The sequence below is a fragment of the Malania oleifera genome, chromosome 7 (assembly GCF_029873635.1).
Source record: "Malania oleifera isolate guangnan ecotype guangnan chromosome 7, ASM2987363v1, whole genome shotgun sequence".
Lineage (NCBI taxonomy): Eukaryota > Viridiplantae > Streptophyta > Magnoliopsida > Santalales > Ximeniaceae > Malania > Malania oleifera.
Genome location: NC_080423.1, coordinates 106,504,482 through 106,532,474, shown reverse-complemented (window position 1 = coordinate 106,532,474; position 27,993 = coordinate 106,504,482). Strand labels below are relative to the sequence as shown.

Here is a 27,993-nt window from a genome sequence, read left to right as displayed (position 1 = left end):
TTGAGGGAGTGTTGATTTAATATTATTTGCTAATATACATTCGCATAAATATCATACTCAATCTGTTCGACCTTTTCCATGACTTGTACAAAACTCGCTGTTCTGAACTGCTGGTTTCAGTAATAGCAGCCGATTTATTCATTCGCAGATCTAAGTCTAGATCCAGAACACCAAGGTGAAACTGAATTTGCTCATTCCAGTCAGAGAAATTCGTCTCGTTGAAGATCAGAACAGAAGGAGCCAATGAATGCAATGAAACAGGAACAAACACTGCAATAACACAAAATGTTCACTACATTAATGCTTTGAGTTTAAACTTTTCATTAGTAAATTGTGTTCAATCTTTGGATCAACTTATGCAATATACTAACCCTTACATTTACTGGTAATTTTCATTCATCCAGACATAATTGATAACCTTTATAAAGTTTGATTGGTCTGTCACCTTTGAGCAGAGATCCCAATCTTACTATCATTCTTCAATTATCTTGATTAAATCAATGATTATTTGAAAATTGGTGCACCTTTGGGCCAGCCATAATATTCAAATAATCATTCTGTAATAATTTTTGCAAGATTATATCTCAATACAATATTTATGATTTTTCTTAACAAGATCACTTTGGTGACAACAAGCTAACCATAATATAAACATTGATTGACTCCATACTTAGCAAAATTAATCCAAGTTTAAAGTAGATAATTAATTTCTCATAATTTCTCACCATAATATAAACATTGATTGACAATTTTACTTGGATTAATTTTTTATTTTATTTTATGTAAAATCTAGCAGCCCATGTATTAAAAAACTGGCAGCCTGTATATTAAAAAAAACTGGCAGCCCATACATTTGAAAAAAAAAAAAAAAAAAATTGCAGCCTCACTAATCAACCTTGAATTCACAAAATCAAAACTTCACAGTACAGAAACAAAACTGCAATCAGCTTTTTTTCTTTTTTTTTTCAAAAGCAAAACAGCTTATCCATGTCATATTTCACATTCATCTCAGATTTCATTTCAAATTGCCAATCCATCCCTCTTCTCAAATTTAAACATGAAGGAAGAACATAATAATTTTAACTGGGCTATAATACCACATATAAGAAAAGTTTGAGATGCTATTATTTTTAGTATCTTTAATTATCATAAACTTCACATCAATTTACCCTTATGTGAAAAATAAATAAATCATAAAATCATAAACTTTACATACCGAAATCAATCATATCAAACTGTTCGAGAAAAACACCCGAAGAATTCGAAGAAATTGTTTCTCCCACTTTTCCTCCTTCTCTTTCCTTCCTTCACCAGATCTATGAGATTTCCCGATGATTAGAGAAGTAGAGGCAGAGAGAGGACAATTTTTTTCTTCCTACCTTTCTTTGCAGCTAACATCATATATAGTTAGAGCTTATGAGAAGTCCCCATGTAGCTACAGCTTATAGGCTTAGTGTCACGGACCCCCAAAATGGGACTCAAGTAAGGGCCGTGTGGCACTCGTTGAGAGCTCTCCCTCGACAAGTCAGCCAACTCTCGCACGTTCAAGCCTGCAAGCACGAGCACCAAGTGAGTCTCAATACTCAAGGAAAACAAGAAACAATAGGATTTCACATGAGCAATATATTCTTATACACTGAATAAGACTATAACAATCAGAGACATCATAATCCAAGGCAACAGAACACCACAATGAAAAGAACTACTTGTATTATTCATCTACAAGAGAATCACCATACAAGCGATAACACAGATATTCATATATTCATTCTAAATCCCTGAAGAATACAATTATAGCAGTATCTCACTCCCCCATTTTCCCCATTACATGGTCACACCCTAACATCCTCCCCCACTCAATTTATCGACGTCCTCGTCGATGTGTTGTAGACGGCCTTCTCACTCTTCTGATGTCGATGTAGATGTCGTTGACTACGAATTTCTGAAATCTTCAATCTTCTGTATGGCATGCTGAAGGTTGTCTGCTGTTTCCCAACTATTCTCTTCTTCCCCCAGTCCTAACCACTGAACCAGAAATTGTTGTTGTTGACGACCTTCTAGATTGACGACTCTGTCTGCAATGATCTCCTGGACTTCTTTGGTGACAGGATGCCTTCTGGAAATTGTTGATCTCCTTAATTTTTGTCGGTGCGGATCTGCTTCATCTGTGTGGAATGGCTTGAAATTGCTTACATGAAACACGGGATGAACTGGACGTCTGTGGCTTTTCATCCACTCAGGTTGCTCAAGCCGATAAGATGCATGTCCCACCTTTTCGATTACTCTGATTGGACCTTCGTAACGACGTAACAGCCTTTTATCCTTGCCACGAAGAAAGCGAAATGTCTCCAGCGGCACTTTTACAAGAACCAGATCTCCAGCTTCAAATTGTTGTGGTCGTCTCCCTTTGTCAGCCCATTTCTTCATGCGCTTGGATGCTTTTTCTAACTGAGCTCGGGTGACTTCGATGTTTTGCAACCAATTTTTCGTGAATTGGTAGGCTTTTGGGCAATTTCCTTTGTATGGACCATCCAGAGTGTGTGGAAGAGTTGGTTGTTGACCTGTCACAATCTCAAAGGGGCTTTTATTAGTTGCAGAAGATTTCATAGAGTTAAAACAGAATTGTGCCGTGTCTAGTAAAGTAACCCAATTCTTCTGATTGGAGTGAACAAAATGTCGCAAGTATTCTTCCAGCATCCCATTAAAACGTTCAGTTTGACCATCTGTCTGTGGGTGATAGCTCGTGGAAAGATTAAGGTTTGAACCCATCAAACGAAAGAGTTCACCCCAAAATCCCCCCGTGAATCTAACATCCCTATCACTAATTAAGCTTTCTGGAACATCCAATATTTCACCACATGCTTGAAGAATAACTGAGCTGTCTTCTCTGCTGAACACGACTTCGAGACTGGTACGAAAGTTGCATACTTTGAGAACCGGTCAATCACCACCAAAATTGTGTCAAACTCCTCTACTTTTGGCAACGAGGAAATAAAATCCAAAGAGACACTCTCCCATGGCCTAGCAGGAACTAGCAATGGCTCTAATAAACCTGAGGTCTTCTTTCTTTCTACCTTGTCTTGTTGACAGATCAAGCACGTTTTAGTATAACTCATCACATCATCTTGCATATTTGGCCAATAGTACCCCTGTGTAATCAAAGCATGAGTTCTTCGCCATCCCGGATGACCAGCCCACAACGTATCATGACACTCTTTCAGTAAGGTTTTCCTCAAGTTTCCAGCTTTAGGCACATAGACTCTCCTGCTTTTAGTCATTATCAGTCCATCTTCTACCCAGAATTGTCGTGTCTTCCCTTCATCTATTAGTTTGCTTAGTGACTGCGCCTGCTGGTCTGTACTTAAATGTTCCTTGATAAGATTCTTCAAAGGTAGCGCCACCCTACTAGTTGATAGATGACTGATGATTTTCAATGCTGCCAATTCAGTTTTTCTACTTAAAGCGTCGGCCACTTCATTCATCTTCCCCACTTTATATTCAAAGCCAAAATCAAATTCAGCTAGCTTCTCCTGCCAACGGGCTTGTTTTGACGTTAGTCCAGGTTGTGACAAAAAATGAGTAACTGCTACATTATCGGTTTTTACCACAAATTTGGACCCCAAGAGATAGTGCCTCCACACCCGAAGACAGTGTACCACTACGAGAAGCTCCTTTTCTTGTGCTGTATAGTTCCGTTCGGCACCCGACAATTTTCTACTTTCAAAAGCAACTGGATGCCCTTCCTGCAAGAGAACTCCCCCTAATGCAAAGTCTGAGGCATCTACTTGCACTTCAAACGGTTTTGTCACATCAGGAAAGATTAGCACAGGATCTCCTACAATCTTTTCCTTTAATTCAACAAATGCTGATTGGCACTCTTCTGACCACCCCCATGGTACCCCCTTCCTCAATAAATTCGTTAACAATACAACTCTTCTAGAGTACCCCTCTATAAACTTTCGGTAGTAGTTGGCTAGACCCAAGAAAGATCGCAGTTCTCTAACGGATGTAGGTGCTCGCCACTCCTTGATAGTTTTTACTTTAGCTGAATCCATCCGAATCTGGCCCTCCTCAATGATATGCCCCAAGAATTTAATACGCTTTTGAGCGAAAGCACACTTCTCCCCTTTTACATATAACTGATTTTCTTTGAGTTTTTGAAAAACCTTTCGAAGATGATCTTTATGTTCTTCTAAGGATGCGCTGAAAACCAGTATGTCATCAAGGTAAACAACCACAAACTGATCAAGGTAGTCCCGAAAAACCTGATTCATTAGAGAACAAAAGGTAGCGGGTGCATTTGTTAGCCCAAAAGGCATGACAAGGAATTCAAATGCTCCATACCGTGTGACACAAGTGGTCTTCGGTTCATCTTCCTCAACAATACGCACTTGATGATATCCCGACCTCAAGTCCAGTTTCGTGAAATATCTAGCTGTACTTAACTGGTCAAAAATATCAGCAATCAGTGGAATAGGATACTTGTTGCGCACGGTCACCTTATTAAGAGCCCGATAATCTATACACAAGCGCAAACTACCATCTTATTTCTTCTGAAATAACACTGGGGCCCCAAAAGGTGCTTTTGAAGGCCGGATGAACCCTGCTGCAATAAGATCATTCAGTTGCCTTCTAAGTTCAGCTAACTCAGGCGGCGCCATTCGATAAGGGGCACGGGCTGGCGGCTTTACTCCTAGAAAAAGTTCAATTTCGTGGTCAATCTGTCGTCGAGGTGGTAAAACCCTGGGTAGCTGTTCCGGGATCACCTCCTTGAACTCTTCTAAAACTTCCTTAATCTCAAGTGGATATTCCCCTACTTCTGCATCTTCTGAGACAATTAGTAGAACCACGAAAGAAGATTCTCCCCTTTTTACTCCCTTTTTGAATTGGAGGGCTGAGAGCAACTTCCTCTCATTGAAATTGTTGTAGGCTGCGGGGACCGCACAAGGTGCACTTCCCATTATCACAAGACAATCCGCAGCTGGGATCGGCATTGAGCGTGTCACTTTAAGAAAATCCATCCCCAATACCACATCAAAGTCGTCAAAGGGTGCCACAGTGAAATCAACTGTTCCAAACCATGATCCCATTTGGCATGCCACTTTAGGTACCACTCCCACCGTGGTTAATGCTGGAGAATTCACTGCTTTTATCTTGCCCACATCTTTATCTACTTGCAATTCTAACCGTTGAGCTTCAGAATCAGCAATGAAATTGTGGGTGGCCCATGTATCAATCATGGCCCTGATTTTCTTTCCATTCAAAAGTAGATCCACATACATTAGTCCCTTCTCCTGAGACTTGTTGTGAATTACTTGACGCTCTAATGCCCCCAAAAATCTCAAGGCTCCCACCATATTCGGTTGTTCTTCTGGAATTGCTGTCGAGGTTTCGGTTTCCCCTCGAAGGGCCTTCATAGCATTCAAAGCCTTACGATCGGGGCACTCCGCCACTCGATGTGGTCCACTGCAAAGAAAACAAGAGATCGGTCGACGCTCTCCACCCCCTGTTCGTCCGCCCCTCCACTCCCTATTCATGGGCGCTCTTTTATCTTTCCAAAAACTATTTGTCTCCTTATCCCTTCCCCCATTTGTGGGCTTATACACTTTGTTGGGACGGGAATCATTATTGGCGGATGTAGGGAAATTTCGCTTCCCAGAAGTATCTGAAAAATCATCCAATCGTTCAGCAGCAGCGAGGGCAGAAGAGAGATCACCAGCACCTTGCCAACGTATTTCATTTCTTGGTCATGTCTTCAAACCCCGAAGAAAATGAATCAGTTTATCCGATTCAATCATGTCTACAATGTCCAACATCAAGGCTTGGTATTCCCTTACATAACTCCTTAACGAGCCCGTCTGTTGCAATTCCATTACTTTGCACTTTGCTATATACTCCACATTTTCTGGATAGAATTGGGCCTTCAACGCCTGTTTCAACCCCTCCCATGTGTTAATGACACATCTATTGTGCTGAATATCATTCCATTTAGTTCTCCACCACAATTTTGCATCCCTAACCAGGTATACCGTTGCCATATTGACCCGGTCCACTTCTAAATCCACTCGGGAGCACGTGAAGTAGTGTTCCATATCAAAGAAGAAATTGTCTAGCTCCTTTGCATCTCGTGTACCCCCAAAACTTTTAGGTTCCGGTACCTTCCATCGAGAACTCTCATTTGGATGTGCAACTGGCCATCGGGCTAACTGTGCCACTGCATTCACTTTCGCAGTGATCTCTTGTAAATCCCTCTAGACTTGGACCACCGCACTTTGGACATTACCCATCTCCTTCAAATCTCCCTTCAAAGCAGTAATGGACACTTTAACATCTTCTGTAAGGAAATCAAGATTATCCGTTAGCTCCCGTAAGGAGGCCTCAAGCTCTATTGGCTCTCCCCGTTGGGACGAAAGAGATGGCAATATGCCCTCAATATGTTGTAGCCTACTCTCAAAGGCTTCCAACTGCTCGATACTCTTCTGGAATGCCTCAAGCTCTCTTGGCCGTTTCTCCAGGGATTTCACACTTGGAATGAATTTTTCAAGTTCCTCAAGTCTCTCTACGACTTTTGATACCCCATAGAGATTTTCTCTAGGGTTTTCTTCGGCAGCCTCAAGCTCTGTTGACCCGCCTTTCTCTTTTATCAATGTTGCCACCAACCCTTGGAGGTCACCGCACGTTGTCTCCAGGGTTGCAAGTTTTGTCTCAAGCGCCTCAATGCACTTCACTCTTCCGGACTTATTTCTCCTAATCCCACGCATGGTGCTCGCACACACTGTGCTCTGATACCAACTGTCACGGACCCCCAAAATGGAACTCAAGTAAGGGCCGTGTGGCACTCGTTGAGAGCTCTCCCTCGACAAGTCAGCCAACTCTCACACGTTCAAGCCTGCAAACACGAGCACCAGGTGAGTCTCAATACTCAAGGAAAACAAGAAACAATAGGATTTCACATGAGCAATATATTCTTATACACCGAATAAGACTATAACAATCAGAGACATCATAATCCAAGGCAACAGAACACCACAATGAAAAGAACTACTTGTATTATTCATCTACAAGAGAATCACCATACAAGCGATAACACAGATATTCATATATTCATTCTAAATCCCTGAAGAATACAATTATAGCAGTATCTCACTCCCCCATTTTCCCCATTACATGGTCACACCCTAACACTTAGCTTCTTCTCTCTTTCTTAGCTCTCTTTTTCTTAGTTTAGATGCCCTTTTCAACTACTCCCCATAAAAGTGACTGATTTATGTATAGGAATCTCTTCAAACTTCCGTCATTAATTTCTTAAATTAAATAAGCTAACATTTTAATTAACTCATACAACAATTCATATCCTTATCATATGGGACATATACCCTTCATGTGAGACCCACATCATTCATGTGAGACATATCCTATGGAATATAAATCCTACATATCAAGTGTTGCAAATCATTTCATCTTCTTGCCATCGATTAAAATTTAAAAAGAGTAATGATCCCAAAATAATAAGGATTCAAATTCTCTACAACCTGGAGTTTAAACTAATTCAAAAACATCTAGAAATTAATTTAAGCAACTCGGAAACAACCGAAACTATTAGCTAAGAAGAATAAGGATGCCAATGCATGTTATAGACATTAAAATTCCATAGTGATTATGCAGTAAGCAGTATCTAAAGTGTTCAGCTAGAAGTGTTATAATCATTTTTTTTTCTTTTCTTTTCTTTTGTCAAAAGTGAATAGATTAATATTGAGAGAAGATCTATAAATAGGTTAGAGGAAAGATTCCTGTGGTCGGTGGGAGCTGGAGGCAGGACAATCACTACACTAGGTTGTGTATATCTGGTGGCTTCAATTTTCAACTAAAAAAAATATTTTACCCATCTAAGGCCCATGCTAGCTGCCATTGACTTGACTTGAGCCGGCCTATCTGACCTTTTTTCTTTGTTTTTCAGTAAGATATGGCCAATATTCAAGGGAGGTTGCTGGAGTAGTTGAATCTTCCCACTCAATCCTCTGTATTTGACATTTTCTTTGATGGACACATAAAAAAATATTTTACCCATCCAAGGCCCATGCTAGCTGCCATTGACTTGACTTTACTTGAGGTGGCCTATCTCACCTTTTTTCTTTGTTTTTCAGTAAGATATGGCCAATATTCAAAGGAGGATCCTTCACATTTAATTTTTCTTAATTTTTAATTATATTAGAATAATTTAATATAGTAAAAAATAACTTTTCTTTCCTGTCCTTTCTGAAAAAAACAGAATCCTAAATCCAAGCCGAGCCTAAAGTAGATTCAAACATAACCAAAACTTATAATCGAATACATATTTGTTGCACAAGATCTATCCTTCTCTCATTATTAGTATCAGGGAAGCATATGTGTTAGCATCTGAATTCCTGTACATGGCATGGAGTTTCTGCTAAGTGTAAGTACAGCTGTGGGTGTGGTGTTTTCAAAGTGATGTTTCAAATGGGCCTTCTAGGTCACTTGCGATTAAACCTTTGGAGTGTCTTGAAGACAATCTGGATTATAGATTCAGTCCTCCTTTTCCAATAACTGTTGCTGCAGCCCGTGTAGCAAGAGAAGATGGCGTTATGGCTTCACCAAGTATTGCCATCACATTTTTATCAAGATCAATGTGAATAAATCATTGATTATCATATTTCAAAACTGCTCTAATGAGAAACACTACTTTCACTCTTTCAGGAGAAAATATTACTATGTTCACATAAGACTAACAAAAAAGATCATAGGGCATAGATATTCTAAGCTAGTGAGACCAAAAGCCAATTGCATCACATTGCATCACCTGAGTTGGCTGCATCTTAGCAGGGGCTGCAGTTGAATTTGCTTTAGAATTCGGTTTTGTCAATTGTATATTTTAAAGCAGATTCAGTGAATATTATTAATTCTATCAATAATTCTTGGCCTTTTTCAGCAACTGATGACAGGATTTTGGAAGAAGATATTCTGGTTCTTTTTTGCAGCATTTTGGCATTTTGATTAGTGATATGCAAAAGCGAGCAGTCGAAAAACTGTAATCCTGTACAAGGAAAAATCCTTGTATGCAGATTATCCTACATAATCATACCAAATAGAAATGGTGGAAACAGTTTCTGTTCCACCAGGCCCCTAGTGAGAATTTGATCTTGGCAAGGTAGAAAATGAATACAGGATAATACAAAGATGGGAAAAAGGGCATACAAACAGACACAAGCAAAATTTAATGCTATATCCGTGTTCAAGAAGATAGATTATATCTGAATACCAAATGGTAAAAACAAAATCATTTCACTCCCAAACAATACTAGTGAAATGTACCTTTTCTTCACCTTGGTCCTGATAAAAGTGATGGCAATATTGATGAAGCCATAATGCCATCATCTCTTGCTACATCAACTGCAGCAATGGTTCTTCCAAAAGGAGGACTGAAGAAGTTATAATCCAAGGGGTCTTCAACATCCACCACACCCTCCAAGGCTTTAATCACAAGCGACATGGAAGGCCTCTTTGCAAAATCACTTTGCAAACACCATGCTGCCACCTTCATCATCGTCACGACTTCTTCCCCATGTAATTGCATATCCTCACTGCTCTTGTCAACCATATCCGACAGTTGATCCTCCTCTGCTTTCTGCTTGAAAAGACTTAACAAATGCTTGCATTCTTCTGGCTGAGAATGATCAAAAATTTTCCGCCCACACACTATTTCCAACATCACAACTCCAAAGCTGTAAACATCAACTTTTTCTGTAATGACAGAGCTCAGCCATTCAGGTGCTAGATATCCTGGAGTTCCTCTCATTGTCGTCACAACTTGGCTTTGATCCCTTTCAATTAACTTGGACAGTCCAAAATCAGAAACTTTTGCGTTGAAATTTTTGTCCAAAAGGATGTTTTGGGGTTTAATGTCCAAGTGAATTATTTTCTGCTGGCATCCTTCATGGAGATAGGCCATCCCCTTGGCTATGTCGAGGATGATCTTCCTTCTAGTCTTCCAATCAAGAGAGAAATTGTTGTTTCTCTGGAAGATCCAATTTTCCAATGACCCGTTGCACATATATTCATAAACTAAAGCCCAACACGAACTCTCAACACAATACCCAACCAATCTTGCCAAATTGAAATGGTGAATCCTGCCTATTGTCTCGACCTCAGCCAAGAAAGACTTCTTAACATGTAGAGAACCATTAAGAAGCTTCACGGCAACTTTGCTGCCGTCATTGAGAGTTCCTTCATAAACCGACCCAAATCCTCCTTTACCGAGCTTTTTGTTAAAATTCTCTGTTGACGCTTTCAAGAATTCATAAGTAAACCTTTTGGGGATTCCTGGTATTTGGTCTAAATTATCTTCAACAGCCACCCTTGCATATTTTCTTCGTTGAAAACAATATATTAGAATAACTATTAAAAGAAACAGAGCAAAAGAAGCTCCAAAGCTAGATCCCAAGATGATGGAAACAGTATGATGGCCATGATTTTCAGTTTGGACCTTTATAAATACCACCCTTCTTCCCACCCTTCTTCCTGATTCGCTTTCAATCAGTGAGTATACCTGGGGTGCTAAATAGCATCTTCCTTCCGATGAATATATTGATCCATTAAAGCCAAAGCCATCTGATACATTAGTGCCAATGCCAATTGCATGCTCAAACACAGCAGCTTTGCAAGAACAATTCTTCAAACAAGCCTGCTTGCAAATCTCAATATTTGTTATATTGAAATTCACAAAATATTGTGTTTGAATAAAAGGGAAGTAAGTGATATTTTCCAACTTTACAAGAATATGGTTTTGCAAAGATTTGCAAGACAAGGGTGTGATCCGAATACAACCAAGTTCGGGCCTATGCAAATCTTTAGGCTTAAGGTAGCTTGCAGTAGTAAGTCCGAACAAAGGGCATCTGTACTGCCCCCCAACAGAGCAAACACCATACTCCCCACACACCATTGGGTATTCACATGCATCAAGACCTAGAAGATTATCAGCGACTAAACTCCCCATATATCCAAATTTGTTCTCATATGCTTTCAGGTGCCCATCCGACTCAAACTTGATGTATTTTCCTACTGATGAGTCCTCGAAACTAATTTGACTAATCGAGTAAGAATTATGATCTGAATATTCGATAATGATTGATGAACCTGAACTTGAATTAGTGAATTTAATGTCGTTCACTTTTGTACCATTAGAAAATGAAGAATAGACGAGGGGAGGATTAGAGAGAGTGTGAACCAAACAAGCATTTCTTGTGAGGAAAAATGAGAACAAACCTCCATCAGAGATGAGACTTTGCCCAGGCATCAATTTTTGGCCTAAGAGTAGAGTGTCCGTGGGGTGATCAAATGATTGCCAAACGGTAATATTATTGTGATCGAAGAGCACGAGATTCCCCATTTCAGACAGTTTCATGCCCGTAACAAGCTTGCCAGAAGTGTTGGTTTGCCATACTAAAGTTCCATCACTGTCTTTTAAGACCAGACCTGCTTCGGGAGTGAGCTCCACTGTTGCATTGGATTGAACCTTATGGGTTGGATTTGCAGACCAAACTGCCGTTGCTTCACCTGGTATTGTTGCGATTGAGACTGGGGATGAGACCGGTGCCCATGCGGATGCTGGCGAGATTTCTTCATTATACAGAACCGTTATTCGCGACCACTCATTCGCAAGGGAGACGACAAAAAGCCAATTGTCTTCTTCGATGTTTCGACGCATGAAGCCGCAGGCGAAGTATAATCCATCAAAACTCTGTGTTTCAAGAATGGGTTTGCTCCAGTGAGAATAATTAATACCGTAAGCAATTGAATTGGTCCATGAAATGGGAAGATTGCTCTCAAGATAAACAATACTAGGCACATCTCGGGCACGAAGAACACAAAAAAGTACCCAGAAAAACAAAAACCTAAACCGAAAGCGAAACCAAAATCGAAAGCAATCAATATTCCACATGATGCCGTTCTCCATGAATGAATGAAACTCAAAAAAAAAATTACAGAGCAAAATGTAACAATGTTCTTTACTTACAAGTCTTCGTCTTCAACGCTTCCTTATTATTTGAATGGTTGGATAGAAGTGGACTCAAATCAAATGTTATTTTATGGAGCATTGCTTTACTAGTTGCAGTGGTCGTCGGATCTATGTGGGTGGAGTCGTGACCAACACGCGCCAACGCGCGCAAACAGCTTTTCCTGCAGCTCCCCCCAGCACCGCCGACGACCACCGCCCAGCTGCTGTCGCGGCTTTTCCCGGCGATCGGGCCTCACTCGCAGCGTTGACGGAGGGAAATTGAATATAGAATTATTATATAATATCATTGTGATGCAGTATTAATAGTTACTACTTTGGAGTTTTTTCCCATTTATCTTTTTTTTTAAATATATTAAATAATATAATTTTTAAGAAAATAATAACTTTGACATAATCTCACTATTTGATCTTACGAGATTTAAATAAATCTCGCTGAACCAAATTTGCTTTGGAAAATGGTGCAGCGTCGGACCCGTAACAAATCTCATTACTTCATCCAACAAGCTTTGCTTGCATATGGACTTTCTTCCTTCTTTTGCTCGAATAAAGGGGGCTTTGCAAAGCAGACTTTAACTTTAAGGGAAAGGTTAATAGATTTATCAATAAAAGAAAGTTTGATAAAATTGAGAATTAATTATAAATTTTAAAATAAAATATTAATAAATTTTGTTATTTAGGAGAATGTTGATGGATTTATTAATAAGAGAAAGTTTGAAAAAATCGAGAAAATTTTAAAATAAAATTTTAATAAATTTTGTTATTTGGGAAAAGGTTGATGGATTTATCAATAAGAAAAATTTGATAAAATCGAGAATTAATTATAAATTTTAAAAGAAGATATTAATAAATTTTATTATTGAGGGAAAGATTGATGAATTTATCAATAAGGAAAAATTTAAAAATATATATATATTAATAAATTTTGTTATTTAGGGTAAGGTTGATGGATTTATCAATAATGAAAAGTTTGCTAAAATCGATAATTAATTATAAATTTTAAAAAGAAGATATTAATAAATTTTGTTATTAAGAGGAAGGTCGATGAATTTATCAATAAGGAAAAATTTGAAAAATCGCAAATAAGAAAAAAAACACAAATTAAGGGATTGTGTCCACTGAGATACAGCAAAATTAGGAGAAAATGGGGAATTTTGAGGATGAACTAAGATAGGAAAACTAGAAAATGGGCAAAGCAAGATGATGAGTGAGGAAAAATACGACCACAGAAGAAGAGATTTTGGGAAGCAATACACCATAGCAAGCATAAATTGTGCAATTTTCCTTCACTGCTATATAAGCTTAAGGCGGAGACGTAGGCAGTATTGGCCGAACCCTGATAACATATCGTGTATCGTTCTCTCTTTCCTTACACTATTTTATTTTCTACACTTAAATTCCGACACATGTATGTATCTGTTTAAATTTATTATTAATGTATGCATGCGTTAAATATTTTGAATGATTTGGAAATACTGAGTCTGCTGTATCTGATTTCAATATTTGTTTAGTTATATTGTATTGGGTTTAGAAATTGCATAAAAAGACCTTAGGTTGTACAATATTGATTGCTTATTTGAAATGAACCTAGGCAAAAAAATTTAAATACCCAATTTACCCCCCTTTTGGGATTACACCAATTTCAACACATATAGTCTAAACGATAGGCCTCTCATCCAATCCTTCCAAAATAGTTTAAGTGGGGCACCATTGCATTAGTACAAGCAGTTGGACAAAACTCAAATCGAGACATGGATTGATATGATTAATGGCTTCCTAGACGATACTGTGATAACCCGAATAAAAATGGAATTTAAATAATAAAGAGGAAGGGAAATGGAAACAGTAATAGAAGGAGGAAGTCGACTTTGTTGACGAACGCTTTGCGTTCGTCGACGACATTGCACTTTGAAAGGAATAATCAAGGGGAATCATCAGGGCTTCGTCGACGAATATAGGGGATTCCTCGACGAGGGCTTAAGAGAATTCGTTGTCGATTTCGTCGACGAAAAAATACCGAGAGAGGTTTTGAACTTATTGAATTTCGTCGATGAGGACTGAATTTCGTCGACGAAATTATTAAAGGATTCGTCGACGAATGACGTGGCTCTTCGACGAATCTAGTTCTATAAATATAGAAAAATCCGGATTTTACTTCACAGTTAAGCCATCTTTCATTTTCTCTCTCTCCCCTTAAATTTATTATTAATGTATGCATGCGTTAAATATTTTGAATGATTTGGAAATACTGAGTCTACTGTATCTGATTTCAATATCTGTTTAGTTATATTGTATTGGGTTTAGAAATTGCATAGAAAGACCTTAGGTTGTACAATATTGATTGTTTATTTGAATTGAACCTAAACAGAAAAATTTAAATACCCAACTCACCTCTCTCTTAGGATTACACCAATTCCAACACATATAGTCCAAACGATAGGCCTCTCATCCTATCCTTCCAAAATAGTTTAAGTGGGGCACCATTGCATTGGTTCGAGTAGTTGGACAAAACTCAAATTGAGACATGGATTGATATGATTAATGGCTTCCTAAACGATACTGTGACAGCCCGAATAAAAATGGAATTTAAATAATAAAAAGGAAGGGAAATGGAAACAGAAATAGAAGGAGGAAGTCAACTTCGTTGACGAACGCGAAGCGTTCGTCGACGACATTGCACTTTGGAAGGAATAATTGAGAGGAATCATCAGGGCTTCATCAACAAATACAGGGGATTCATCGACGAGGGCTTAAGAGAATTCGTTGACGAAAACTGAATTTCATCGACGAAGAAATACCGAGAGAGGTTTTGAGCCGATTGAATTTTGTCGACGAAATTATTAAAGGATTCGTCGACAAATGACGTGGCTCGTTGACGAATCTAGTTCTACAAATATAGAAAAATCCGGATTTTACTTCACAGTTAAGTCATCTTTCATTTTCTCTCTCTCCCCTTCGATCCTCTCTCTCTCTCTTTCATTGATTTTGGGCCAGATTTACGCCAGATCAACAATCTGAAGTCACCACGATGCTTCTGGGGAAGTTCTCTCCAAATCTGCCGGAGCGAATCGTTGGTGAAAGCAAGTTGAAAATCATCCCTAAGTTGAGGTAAGACTTTTTAAGCCAAATTTTAAGTCAAATTTGACCTTACGGTAGTTATAGGAAATGATGTACACGTAAAAATACTGAAGTTTAGTACTATGAGTTTTCATTTTCAGGATCTTAATCAGGAAATCCTACGGGTGTTAAGTTAGGATATTTTAAGGGTTTTCTCAGTACCCAGGTAAGGGAATATACTAAAGCAGTTACTTTTCATGCAAATTATTATTATTTATGAGTAACTTGATTTCTTGAAAGTATTTACGATATTTGAATATTATGGAATAAATGTACGTTTGAGAAAAATACTTCTAATACGATGAAACGTATATGTATGTATGAGATATTAGAAATTATGATTTTTAGAATATAATGTAAGATTTTATACAGCAAATGTGTGGCATGAATATTATTCTCCATGGAAGAATATCATGATACGACGATGATACGAATGAAATATGTTTTGTGAAATTATGAAAGAGTATGGTATATCATGATGATTTTGAAATGCATGGTAATTGATTTAATTTCATAATGATATGTATGATATGTTCGGCACGAGACCGTAATTATGATATGTTCGGCACGAGGCCGTAATTATGATATGTTCGGTACGAGACCTTAAATATGAAATGTTCGGCACAAGGCCATAATTATGAAATGTTCGGCACAAGGCCGTAATTATGAAAGATGTTATATAATCATGTACTATATGTTATCAGAACCTGGATGTTAGTTTAGTTCAGTTCAAGAGCTCGGTAACGTAGCTATATAAATCAGATATTTATATTCAGACTTGTGCTAACCACACCATGAGGGGGTGGGAGATGGATAGTCGATGTGGCTTTTAGTGTAGAGTTGTAGACGTCCACCTGACAATTTGGACCAGGGTGTGGCGAGCCCATCGTACTTACAGAAATATTTGACTCGGCAGAGGTCGGCCAGCCATTGTCGGGTCCCGCATTCGGACTGCACAACCCGTCATGAAGGGTAATACATGACATTAGCTAGCTATTCATCTTGGGTATGTTTTCAGTATTATCAATTATAACAAATGTATTATGTACGTTATGGTTTATTAATAAAAATGAAAGTATATGAGAATTTAGTATATTATGATGAATGTTTACCGATATATAAAATGTACTATATATTTATAATTGCATTAAATGTTTATGTTACCACACAACTGTATTTAGTTTATTTTCCCTTACTGAGAAGTGTCTCACCCCCGAAATTAATTAATTTTTCAGGAGACCTTGAGAGACCAGCAGGTCGTGGTCGCCGTTGAGTGAGTTGAGCTTCCCTACTAGTAGGGTAAGCAATGAACTAGAATCAGGAGATTTTTGTTGTATGATCCTAGTGTTATTTTGACTTTTTTGAGTTTGTAAACATATACAGTACATTAATCATGTAGTAAACTCTGGTATTATGTTTTATGGTTCGATCTATGAGATCTTATACTTGCTGCTGCTTAGGTTTCCGCTGTGAATGACAGGTGTCCCCGTTACCCACGGGTTCAGGTTGATCATTTATTTATTATGTTCCATTTTATATTAAGGAAATTGAGGTCATTACAAATACTATAGTAGTATTGTGAGGTACTATAGAAATATTGTGTGATACTGTAGTAATAACAATTGTCTCCCCTTTTTTACCAAATTTACACCATCCATCACCTTCTTCAATCTTCTCTTCTCTTTTCCTTGTCATTCTTTTGTCGTGGGGTCCACAAATTGGTGGACTCTACTTACCTCACATTATCATTTTTCATCTTCTCACCATCGATTAAAATTTAGAAAGAGCAATGATCCCAAAATAATAAGGATTCAAATTCTATACAACCCAGAGTTTAAACTAATTCAAAAACACAAATTAATTTAAGAAACTCGGAAACAACCGAAACTATTAGCTAAGAAGAATAAGGATACCAATGCATGTTTTTAATAGTATTTGATATAAAAAGAAAATATAATGAAAAATGAATTTTCATTCCCGTCCTTTCTGAAAAAAAACAGAATCCTAAATCCAAGCCGACCGTAAGGAAGATTGAAACATAACCAAAACTTATAATCGAATACATATTTGTTGCACAAGATCTATCCTTCTCTCATTATTAGTATCAGGGAAGCATATGTGTTAGCATCTGAATTCCTGTACATGGCATGAAGTTTCTGCTAAGTGTAAGTACAGCTCTGTTTGGGAGCGAACTTCATCTACTTTGACATTTAATTGGGTACGCTGCTACGGGTAAAGAAGTTGTGAGCATGGTGTTTTCAAAGTGATGTTTCAAAGGGGCCTTCTAGGTCACTTGCGATTAAACCTTTGGAGTGTCTTGAAGACAATCGGGATTATAGATTCAGTCCTCTCTTTTCCAATAACTGTTGCTGCAGCCGGTGTAGCAAGAGAAGATGGCATTATGGCTTCACCAAGTATTGCCATCACATTTTTATCAAGATCAATGTGAATAAATCATTGATTATCATATTTCAAAACTGCTCTAATGAGAAACACTACTTTCACTCTTTCAGGAGAAAATATTACTATAAGAGTAATAAAAAAGATCATAGGGCATAGATGTTCTAAGCTAGTGAGACCAAAAGCCAATTGCATCACATTGCATCACCTGAGTTGGCTGCATCTTAGCAGGGGCTGCAGTTGAATTTGCTTTAGAATTCGGTTTTGTCAATTGTATATTTTAAAGCAGATTCAGTGAATATTATTAATTCTATCAATAATTCTTGGCCTTTTTCAGCAACTGATGACAGGATTTTGGAAGAAGATATTCTGGTTCTTTTTTGCAGCATTTTGGCATTTTGATTAGTGATATGCAAAAGCGAGCAGTCGAAAAACTGTAATCCTGTACAAGGAAAAATCCTTGTATGCAGATTATCCTACATAATCATACTAAATAGAAATGGTGGAAACAGTTTCTGTTCCACCAGGCCCCTAGTGAGAATTTGATCTTGGCAAGGTAGAAAATGAATGCAGGATAATACAAAGATGGGAAAAAGGGCATACAAACAGACACAAGCAAAATTTAATGCTATATCCGTGTTCAAGAAGATAGATTATATCTGAATACCAAATGGTAAAAACAAAATCATTTCACTCCCAAACAATACTAGTGAAATGTACCTTTTCTTCACCTTGGTCCTGATAAAAGTGATGGCAATATTGATGAAGCCATAATGCCATCATCTCTTGCTACATCAACTGCAGCAATGGTTCTTCCAAAAGGAGGACTGAAGAAGTTATAATCCAAGGGGTCTTCAACATCCACCACACCCTCCAAGGCTTTAATCACAAGCGACATGGAAGGCCTCTTTGCAAAATCACTTTGCAAACACCATGCTGCCACCTTCATCATCGCCACGACTTCTTCCCCATGTAATTGCATATCCTCACTGCTCTTGTCAACCATATCCGACAGTTGATCCTCCTCTGCTTTCTGCTTGAAAAGACTTAACAAATGCTTGCATTCTTCTGGCTGAGAATGATCAAAAATTTTCCGCCCACACACTATTTCCAACATCACAACTCCAAAGCTGTAAACATCAACTTTTTCTGTAATGACAGAGCTCAGCCATTCAGGTGCTAGATATCCTGGAGTTCCTCTCATTGTCGTCACAACTTGGCTTTGATCCCTTTCAATTAACTTGGACAGTCCAAAATCAGAAACTTTTGCGTTGAAATTTTTGTCCAAAAGGATGTTTTGGGGTTTAATGTCCAAGTGAATTATTTTCTGCTGGCATCCTTCATGGAGATAGGCCATCCCCTTGGCTATGTCGAGGATGATCTCCCTTCTAGTCTTCCAATCAAGAGAGAAATTGTTGTTTCTCTGGAAGATCCAATTTTCCAATGACCCGTTGCACATATATTCATAAACTAAAGCCCAACACGAACTCTCAACACAATACCCAACCAATCTTGCCAAATTGAAATGGTGAATCCTGCCTATTGTCTCGACCTCAGCCAAGAAAGACTTCTTAACATGTAGAGAACCATTAAGAAGCTTCACGGCAACTTTGCTGCCGTCATTGAGAGTTCCTTCATAAACCGACCCAAATCCTCCTTTTCCGAGCTTTTTGTTAAAATTCTCTGTTGACGCTTTCAAGAATTCATAAGTAAATCTTTTGGGGATTCCTGGTATTTGGTCTAAATTATCTTCAACAGCCACCCTTGCATATTTTCTTCGTTGAAAACAATATATTAGAATAGCTATTAAAAGAAACAGAGCTAAAGAAGCTCCAAAGCTAGATCCCAAGATGATGGAAACAGTATGATGGCCATGATTTTCAGTTTGGACCTTTATAAATACCACCCTTCCTCCCACCCTTCTTCCTGATTCACTTTCAATCAGTGAGTATACCTGGGGTGCTAAATAGCATCTTCCTTCCGATGAATATATTGATCCATTAAAGCCAAAGCCATCTGATACATTAGTGCCAATGCCAATTGCATGCTCAAACACAGCAGCTTTGCAAGAACAATTCTTCAAACAAGCCTGCTTGCAAATCTCAATATTTGTTATATTGAAATTCACAAAATATTGTGTTTGAATAAAAGGGAAGTAAGTGATATTTTCCAACTTTACAAGAATATGGTTTTGCAAAGATTTGCAAGACAAGGGTGTGATCTGAATGCAACCAAGTTCGGGCCTATGCAAATCTTTAGGCTTAAGGTAGCTTGCAGTAGCAAGTCCAAACAAAGGGCATCTGCATTGCCCCCCAACAGAGCAAACACCATACTCCCCACACACCATTGGGTATTCACATGCATCAAGACCTAGAAGATTATCAGCGACTAAACTCCACATATATCCAAATTTGTTCTCATATGCTTTCAGGTGCCCATCCGACTCAAACTTGATGTATTTTCCTACTGATGAGTCCTCAAATCTAATTCGACTAATTATAGTTGTTGAGTTAGAATTATGATCTGAATCTTCGATAATGATTGATGAATCTGAACTTGAATTAGTGAATTTAATGTTGCTCACTTCATTTGTACCATAATAACTGTTCAACGAAAATGAAGAATAGACGAGGGGAGGATTAGAGAGAGTGTGAACCAAACAAGCATTTCTTGTGAGGAAAAATGAGAACAACCCTCCTTCAGAGATGAGACTTTGCCCAGGCATCAACTTTTGGCCTAAGAGTAGAGTGTCCGTTGGGTGATCAAACGATTGCCAAACTGTAATATTGTTGTGATCGAAGAGCACGAGATTTCCCATTTCAGACAGTTTCATGCCCGTAACAAGCTTGCCAGAAGTGTTGGTTTGCCATACTAAAGTTCCATCACTGTCTTTTAAGACCAGACCTGCTTCTGGAGTGAGTTCCACTGTTGCATTGGATTGAACCTTATGGGTTGGATTTGCAGACCAAACTGCCTTTGGTTCATCTGCTATTGGGGATGAAAGCGGTGCCCATGCGGATGCAGGCGAGATTTCTTCAATTTCTTCAATTTTCCCAACCGATGATTGCGACGACTGTGCCGCAAGGGAGACGACAAAAAGCCAATTGTCATCTTCGATGTTTCGACGCATGAAGCCGCAGGTGAAGTATAATCCATCAAAGCTGTGTGTTTCAAGAATGACTTTGATCCACTGAGAATATACCATACCGTAAGTAATTGAATTGGTCCATGAAATGGGAAGATTGCTCTCAATATAAACAATACTAGGCACATCTTGGGCACGAAGAACACAAAGAAGTACCCAGAAAAACAAAAACCTAAATCGAAAGCGATCAAGATTGCACATGATGCCGTGCTCCATGAATGAACTGACTCTAAAAAAAAATTACAGAGCAAAATGTAACAATGTTCTTTACTTACAAGTCTTCGTCTTCAACAATGCCTTATTACTTGAATGGTTGGATAGAAGTGGACTCAAATCAAATGTTATTTTATTGAGCATTGCTTTGAGTAGTTGCAATAGTCGTCGGATCTACGTATGTGGAGTCGTGACCAACACGCGCCCCACGCGCGTCAAACAGCATTTCCTGCAGCTCCCCGCAGAACCACCGACGACCACCGCGCCGCTATCGCGGCTTTTCCTGGCGATCGGCGCCGACTCGCAGCGTTGAGGGAAATTGAAAACTAGTAATGTGTAATAATAATAATAATATTGTTATGAAAAATATGTATGTCACTTGTTATTGAGTTTTTTTTCAACTTATTTTTTAAAAATATATATATATTAAATAATATACTATTCTAAGAAGTACTTTCCAGAATGATTCTGACGTAATCTCGCTATTTAGAGTAGTAAGATTTAATTTGTCACGTGTCTTGCTCAAGATATAAATAGGCAAATCTCGCTATTTGGAGTAGTGATATTTGCTTGCCACATGTTTAGACTAGACTAGGGCTGCTATTTAAATCCCGCTACTTCGTGTAGTAAGATTTGTTTAAATCTTACTACTCCAAGTAGTGAAATTTTTTGTGCATAAGAAATTTTTGATTTTACCATTTTTTATTTATTTATTATTATAATGATTAATTAAATTATTGGAGGGAATAATTATTTATTAATTTCGATAGAATCCTCTTTAAAAATTGAGTATATCCATCCATGCACCTGTTCAAAGAAAACATGTATCCAACACAATTGATACCAGTATGTTCACAACATTACATTTGTCGGACTCAACACATCCAACATATCAAATTACTATAAAAAGTTCGGCAGAATCCTTTTTAAAAATTGAGCATATCTATCCATGCACTTGTTCAAAGAAAACATTTATCCAATACAATTAATACCAATATGTTCACAACGTTACATTCACCAGTTTCATACACATCCAACCTATCAAATTATTATAAAAATTTCAGTAGAGTTCCCTTTAAAAATTGGACATATCCATCCATGCACCTGTTCGAAAAAAATATTTATCCAACACAATTCATAACCAAATTTCATTTACATATACATCCTATGGACAATGAATAAATATTTCTGATTATAGATAAATAATACAACGATGCTCTTTACACTTAAAAAAAGAAAAAAATATAATAGATGCTTGCCACTTTAAATAATACGATGATCTATACAAATGAAATAATGAACAAATACATGATGTACAAATGAAAGAATGAAAAAATACATATTATACAAGTGAAATGATACGACAATAATCTCCTACTCGGTGCCGTAGGGAGGTCGTCTCCGGTGTTGGGGTGGCTGTCGTCTGCGTCTGCCCTCTCCTAGCTACTCCTCCACATCTGACGTCCGGGCTCGTCGATGTGCTCCATGTTCGTCATCTATGTCAATCGGTACTACATCATCTACATCCATGCAAAGCTGACAGGGAGCTAACTCGTATGAAGTCTTTGGACGAGTCCGAGGTGGCAAAGCGGGTGCATCCACCTCCTCCGCATCAAGAGGGTTGTCTAGCAGGTATGACATCGACGGGGTCGCGGTAGAGTTAGACGGAGTGTTCGTTTGTCTACTAGACGAGCCTGCAATATCGGCGGCTATCGCTGGGGCATACGGTGCGGATGGGTCAAACACGAACTCATCCTATACAATGGGCGGCGAGGATGCCGGACTCAACGGACGACTAGAGAAAGCTGCTCACCCTCCTCGTACTAGAGCTGGTCAACCCCCTCGTGGTGTCGGGGCCCGTCATGGTATAGGGATCCGTCACCCGTCCCTGTGGACAATGTCCAAACCTGCTCTCACTAAAATCTGGACATCGGGCTTGGAAGAGAGTACGTCAACCTGGTGTACTACATCCACCTACAACGTACGGAAAAAAGTGGTTACCACATTAACATTATAATGTAGACGATAAAAAATTACGTGTGCATTAGAGTATTTTTTACCAGGCTCATGTAGACGGCCGCGGTCCTGTCCACGAAGCGTTGTGTGATGAACCTTCGACTCGAAGAGCATCTCCCTACTCAGCTCAGAGGATTCATCCCAACGAGTCACGCGTATAAGAAGCTCATCCACCGCAGTTAAATCTGCAGCATCTACGTCAATATGACCGTACATCGGAGGCTCATCCATGAACTGGGCGTTGAACGCGGCATCATCCGTTTCACGGGGGGTGGGTTCACATCACCGAGGAACTCATTTAACCCTTCACTCGTTTCCTGCTCGTACGTGTCTTCATCTTGAAGATTAACATCATTCGTAATGTTCATTCTCTCGTCCAATGCGTTATTCACAAAGGAAAACAACGATCCTGGACCCTTGTCGGGAGTTCTTCGCAACCTCCCCGCGGATACGTGTCAGAAACAGGTGTCTCATATGTCGGCGGCTCAAACGACGATCTCGGATATTCATTCAAATCCACAGCAGGCATACTGCCGACCTCCGTATTCATATCAATATGAGGTGTTTGTTGGGTGTCTTACTCCACTTCATCCAAATGCTCGACAGGCGCCTCTAGCTACTTGGCCGCGGTTACATCCATTTGAGGAATGATTTCAACATATAATTGTACAGTTAAATATGTCAGACCCACGCAGTGAGCATCAAACACAATGCACAGACCATAATCATTAGATATGGGAACAACCTCGTAGAAAAATATTTTATCCAACCCTTGCAAAGGGTATTTTGCGGTCACCCGTAATGCATATTGATCTGGATCAATATGCAAATATTTGTATATTTTCGTATACAATTTTTTTAATTTAAACCTATGGCTAATTCGAATTGGTCGAACTGGCAGAGTACTGTAACTAACACCATCTGCTCCGATTATAATATCCCCCCCTATATATAACAATGTCATCACCAGAGCATTGCTTGAGCTTCCTGCCATTTAGATCGGCACTCGGGAAAGAAAAAAGACCTACGCAAAACAAAATTGTATGTATAAGTGATATACATTACTTATAGTAATCAACAATTAATTTCAAAAATATTTTTGCATTCATTTAATTGTTTTCATCTTAGTACATGAGAACTTTTATAGGAAAAGTTCTATCGAAATTTCAGGTATCCGCTATGATATTGAAACCAATAATGAGTATCAAAATATACAAATGATTATACAATGGTTTCGCCAGTGACGGCCATAACTTCATTTAACCAAAGGTTAGGCTTCTATTAGAATTGGTGTATTCCCAAGAGGGGGGTGAGTTGGAATTTTCAAATTTATTGCCTAGGTTATATAAAATACCCGCATAAAACAACTTAGGGTCGGTCTATAAAATTCCAAATGCACGAGTGTAGAAGATATGTAGAGATTTAAATCAAGTGCATCATTCACACAATAACATATGCGTGCGGTAAATATAGAGTGCGAAAATATAAATAAACACACAATATGTTATCGAGGTTCGACCAACTGTAACTACGTCTCCGCCTCTAGCTCGCAAGCCCGAGGATTCCACTAATAGCTCACTTAAAGGTGGAGCGGCACCGATTACAACTAGATCAATTAGCACAGGGCTGACCTCAACCTTAACCAGGTCAATTAGCGGGATTGACCTCAACCTACACGCCTTAACAGGATGGCACACCTAGCTTTCCTAACCAGGTCTAAGCCAATCCGGGACTATTCCAAGGCTAGTCTCCCTCTTCAGACCCATGCCTGGAAATACAACAGATATGTATTACAATCAAGTGGTACAGTGATTATGCTTTTGTGTTATATGTACCCACGCGCAATAACATACACCACAATATGATTTAAAATGTAAACTCAGTGTGGTCTAATATTTTAACTCTCATATATGTATATTTACTATAAGTGAAATAAGTGCGTGAGAGTATCAATCAAGCAATCTTTGTATCACAAGATATTCTGGCAAGATGTTCACACAAAGATACTAGCCAAACAATATATATGTATATTTCAATGAGCGGGTTTTCTCAATCGTATGATGCTCTAGTAATGTATATGTTTGGTTTGAAAAAATCTATTCAGTCTTTGTATTCAGCAAAGGATATGTGAGTTAATGAATATTGCAATAAAGATTTTTCTCATACAAACAAATATCTCTTTAAAGGTTTATCAAGATAAGGCACACTAGATATTTGAAAGTATTTTGAAAATATTTTGCAACAAAAAACAAATACAATTTTCTCAAGATGTTGCAATGAAGGTGCAATCTTATAAGATCTATCAAAGCCTTCTTATGATAGACTTATTAACAAAGTTTCCTAAGAATCCTTTTTGGTTTGGCTCTCAATAAAAATAAATCAATCGATCCAAAGATAAAAAAGCAAACCAATCAAGACAAACACTCAAGACCAACTTACAGATGATGTAGGCAATATGGGAAGGTAAGATTAAGTGTGTGGAGCTTGGAAATGAGTATTATAGGATTTGGAAATTTCAGAGAATTTCTCCCAATCAAAGTGGCTAATCCCCCACTAATTTGCACAAATGATCTTATATATATAGACATGTGAAGAGATATAATCGTTAGGGACCTATTGGGTATTATTAGGAAAGTTTAATAACATTCCAAACATTGTAACCCTGTTTAAAAAATATCTAATTGCAGTAAAAATCAGGGCAACCCGAGAGGTCCAGTCGACTAGAACAGTTTCGGTCAACCAGATCTCACATGGTTCGGTTGACCAGGGCATTTTTGTACAAAATGGTCGGTCGACCGAAAGTGTCTTTCCAAAGGCGATTTTCCTATTTTATCGAGGTTCAGTTGACTGAGCCAATTTGAACTGACTGGTTCAGTCGATCAGACCACTGGGATTTTTCCCGAGGACCCTCGATCGACCAGGTAGTTGGAGTACAAAATTGACTTGGTCAACTAGATGGTCAAATTGTTAATCTCTGAGGGTTTCGATCGACCGGGGGGTTTTGAACTGCATTGGTTCGGTCGACTAGGGCCTTGGTCAACTGTTGACCCAGGCCAGTTTCGGTCGACCAGGGCAGAATGAACTGCTAAGGTCGGTCGACCGAAAGTGAATAAAGTGTGCATTTCGATCCCGTTTCAATACACATTCAACCTATTCAAGTTCCTAATACATGCAAGTGCAAAGGTTAGTGTCCAAAGGTCACTTAGGGTCCAATTTTGAAGACACTGAAAAAATCTGGTGTCGGTCCACCAAAGGTCGACCGAAGGGTAAACCCTAAGGTCATTCTAAGGTCAATTTTGATTTACGATTTGTTTGAACTTACATAATAAATCATGCATATGATGTGTGTGAGCTTTTTACAAACCAGAGCTCTAATTACTATTATAGGCCAATCATGTAAATGAAATACATATTACAATACAAATGGGATTTTGTCTTCACTTGCTTTGTGCCCATCTAGATCTTGACAATTTTAGTTCTTGCACAAAACCTCAAACACGCATTAGTTGCAATAAGTATTTGTCATAATCAAAACCGGGCATGACCAATAAGGTCAACAGCTTCCAACGCCAGGTTACAGGTATCCATTATGATATTGAAACCGATAATAACTATGAAAATATGTTCCTATATGTTCATGAGCATGCAATCTTACCTATATGTTTCACTCATCATTTCAAAAATATTTTTACATGCATTTAATTGTTTTCATCTTAGTAAATAGTTACTTTTTTGGGAAAAGTTTTACTGAAATTTCGGCAGCATACCATCTGTAATTTGAACATTTGTCCATTTTTACTGTGTCCCTGAAACGTTTGCAAGCAATATAATAATTGAGTATGAGCATGCGAGAACTTATAATATTTACGAGCATACAATTCACATCACTGCATCAGTCATGCATGATGCATTCAAATCAAATTGTCACCTGATTTACAAATCAAATTGCAATAAACTAGTAAGTGACAAAAAAAAAGTTATATAGCATCACTACATTTTGTTGATAATCCATATTTGTATTAGTAAACAATGTTAAATTTACATGTTTAGATAAAGTTACATTATATACGTTACACATTTTTTTTTTTATTGTTTGATAACTTAACACTGTTATGTGTATTAAATTTTGTTAAAGCATTATTTCAAAATTTTTGTTAAAACATTAAATTTGTAAGTCATTTTTATTTTTTATTTTATGCATCATTTTAAAAATTATTTATTTAATTTATTTTTAATATTACTTACATATAGTGTTTTTCTTATGCATTTTTTACAAATTTACAATAAATATACCCATTTACGATTATATTGATCTTACATTTTTTTATTATTTTTTACATTTATTCATTTTGAATATGCTAATTATTATGTTATTCTCATTTTTGAAATATATATTTTCACTGTATATACACAATTAATTTTAATTCAATACATTTTTTTGTAATGTTTTTTCATGTCATATTATTGATAAATTAACATCATATTAAGCGTCAATTGCATTTCAATTTCTTCATTTACATTTTATCACAAGTACGATGTTCAGATATTTAATTTTATGCTATTTTTATTATCATATATTCATCATTCACATTTTTTATTATTAAATTACATAGTTCTTCATATTATTTATAATATTATTACATTCCATTGAATATTATTACTTAATTGCATCACATTGTTACACTTACATACGCACTCATTCAACATATTTATTCTATCTATTCATATTTATTGACTGATTTTCTACATTCTAAATAGTTATTTTTAGTATAATTTTTATTTCTTTGCTTTCACACTACTTCAAGTACGTATTCATTTTTTTTCCACAATTATTACATTACTAATTGAATCACTTGAAAAATGAGCAGTTCGGAAGCTATCCCAAGTATAAGAGTTATGTCGTGTAATATTCAACCCAAAGGTCAGATTGTCTCCTCAGAGAATGTGGTTTAATCTCAAATTTTACGTTTTTCCAATCAAAATTAAAAAGTTACTAAACTTAATTCAAATTTAGGATTTTCAAGGGAAATTTTTGCCTGCTGATTTGATAGTATTAGACATGCACGAGTTC

General features: G+C 37.7%; 2 protein-coding genes across 6 annotated transcripts; both read right to left on the bottom strand.

The window, feature by feature from the left end:
* Nucleotides 1–78: 78 nt before the first annotated feature.
* LOC131159348 (G-type lectin S-receptor-like serine/threonine-protein kinase SD2-5) lies at nucleotides 79–12,309 on the bottom strand. Of its 4 annotated transcripts, XR_009137789.1 has the most exons (4): nucleotides 12,032–12,286; nucleotides 9,331–11,755; nucleotides 1,217–1,550; nucleotides 79–270 (listed from the first exon to the last, which is right to left on the bottom strand). XR_009137789.1 is itself a non-coding variant. In XM_058114204.1 (3 exons), exon 2 carries the CDS (start codon nucleotides 11,720–11,722, stop codon nucleotides 9,338–9,340), a length of 2,385 nt encoding a protein of 794 aa, XP_057970187.1. In that variant the 5' UTR covers nucleotides 11,723–11,755; nucleotides 12,032–12,309; the 3' UTR covers nucleotides 1,104–1,550; nucleotides 9,331–9,337. The 4 variants fall into 4 exon arrangements, 3 of the variants coding, with proteins under 3 accessions (XP_057970187.1, XP_057970188.1, XP_057970186.1); XM_058114204.1 differs by lacking the exon at nucleotides 79–270 and having other exon boundaries at nucleotides 1,104–1,550; nucleotides 12,032–12,309; XM_058114205.1 differs by lacking the exons at nucleotides 79–270; nucleotides 1,217–1,550 and adding an exon at nucleotides 1,699–6,889.
* A 3,661-nt stretch (nucleotides 12,310–15,970) lies between these two features.
* LOC131159347 (G-type lectin S-receptor-like serine/threonine-protein kinase SD2-5) lies at nucleotides 15,971–21,201 on the bottom strand. 2 transcript variants are annotated; one of them, XM_058114201.1, is made up of 2 exons: nucleotides 18,269–21,021; nucleotides 15,971–16,099 (listed from the first exon to the last, which is right to left on the bottom strand). In XM_058114201.1, the coding sequence occupies exon 1, from the start codon at nucleotides 20,907–20,909 to the stop codon at nucleotides 18,276–18,278; it is 2,634 nt and encodes an 877-aa protein (XP_057970184.1). In that variant the 5' UTR covers nucleotides 20,910–21,021; the 3' UTR covers nucleotides 15,971–16,099; nucleotides 18,269–18,275. The 2 variants fall into 2 exon arrangements, with proteins under 2 accessions (XP_057970184.1, XP_057970185.1); XM_058114202.1 differs by lacking the exon at nucleotides 15,971–16,099 and having other exon boundaries at nucleotides 18,150–20,738; nucleotides 20,969–21,201.
* Nucleotides 21,202–27,993: the final 6,792 nt, after the last annotated feature.

Excerpts from the sequence above, each read along its gene's own strand:
- LOC131159347 (XM_058114201.1), bottom strand. The coding sequence starts at position 20,909 with ATGGAGCACGGCATCATGTGCAATCTTGATCGCTTTCGATTTAGGTTT.
- LOC131159348 (XM_058114204.1), bottom strand. The coding sequence starts at position 11,722 with ATGCGTCGAAACATCGAAGAAGACAATTGGCTTTTTGTCGTCTCCCTT.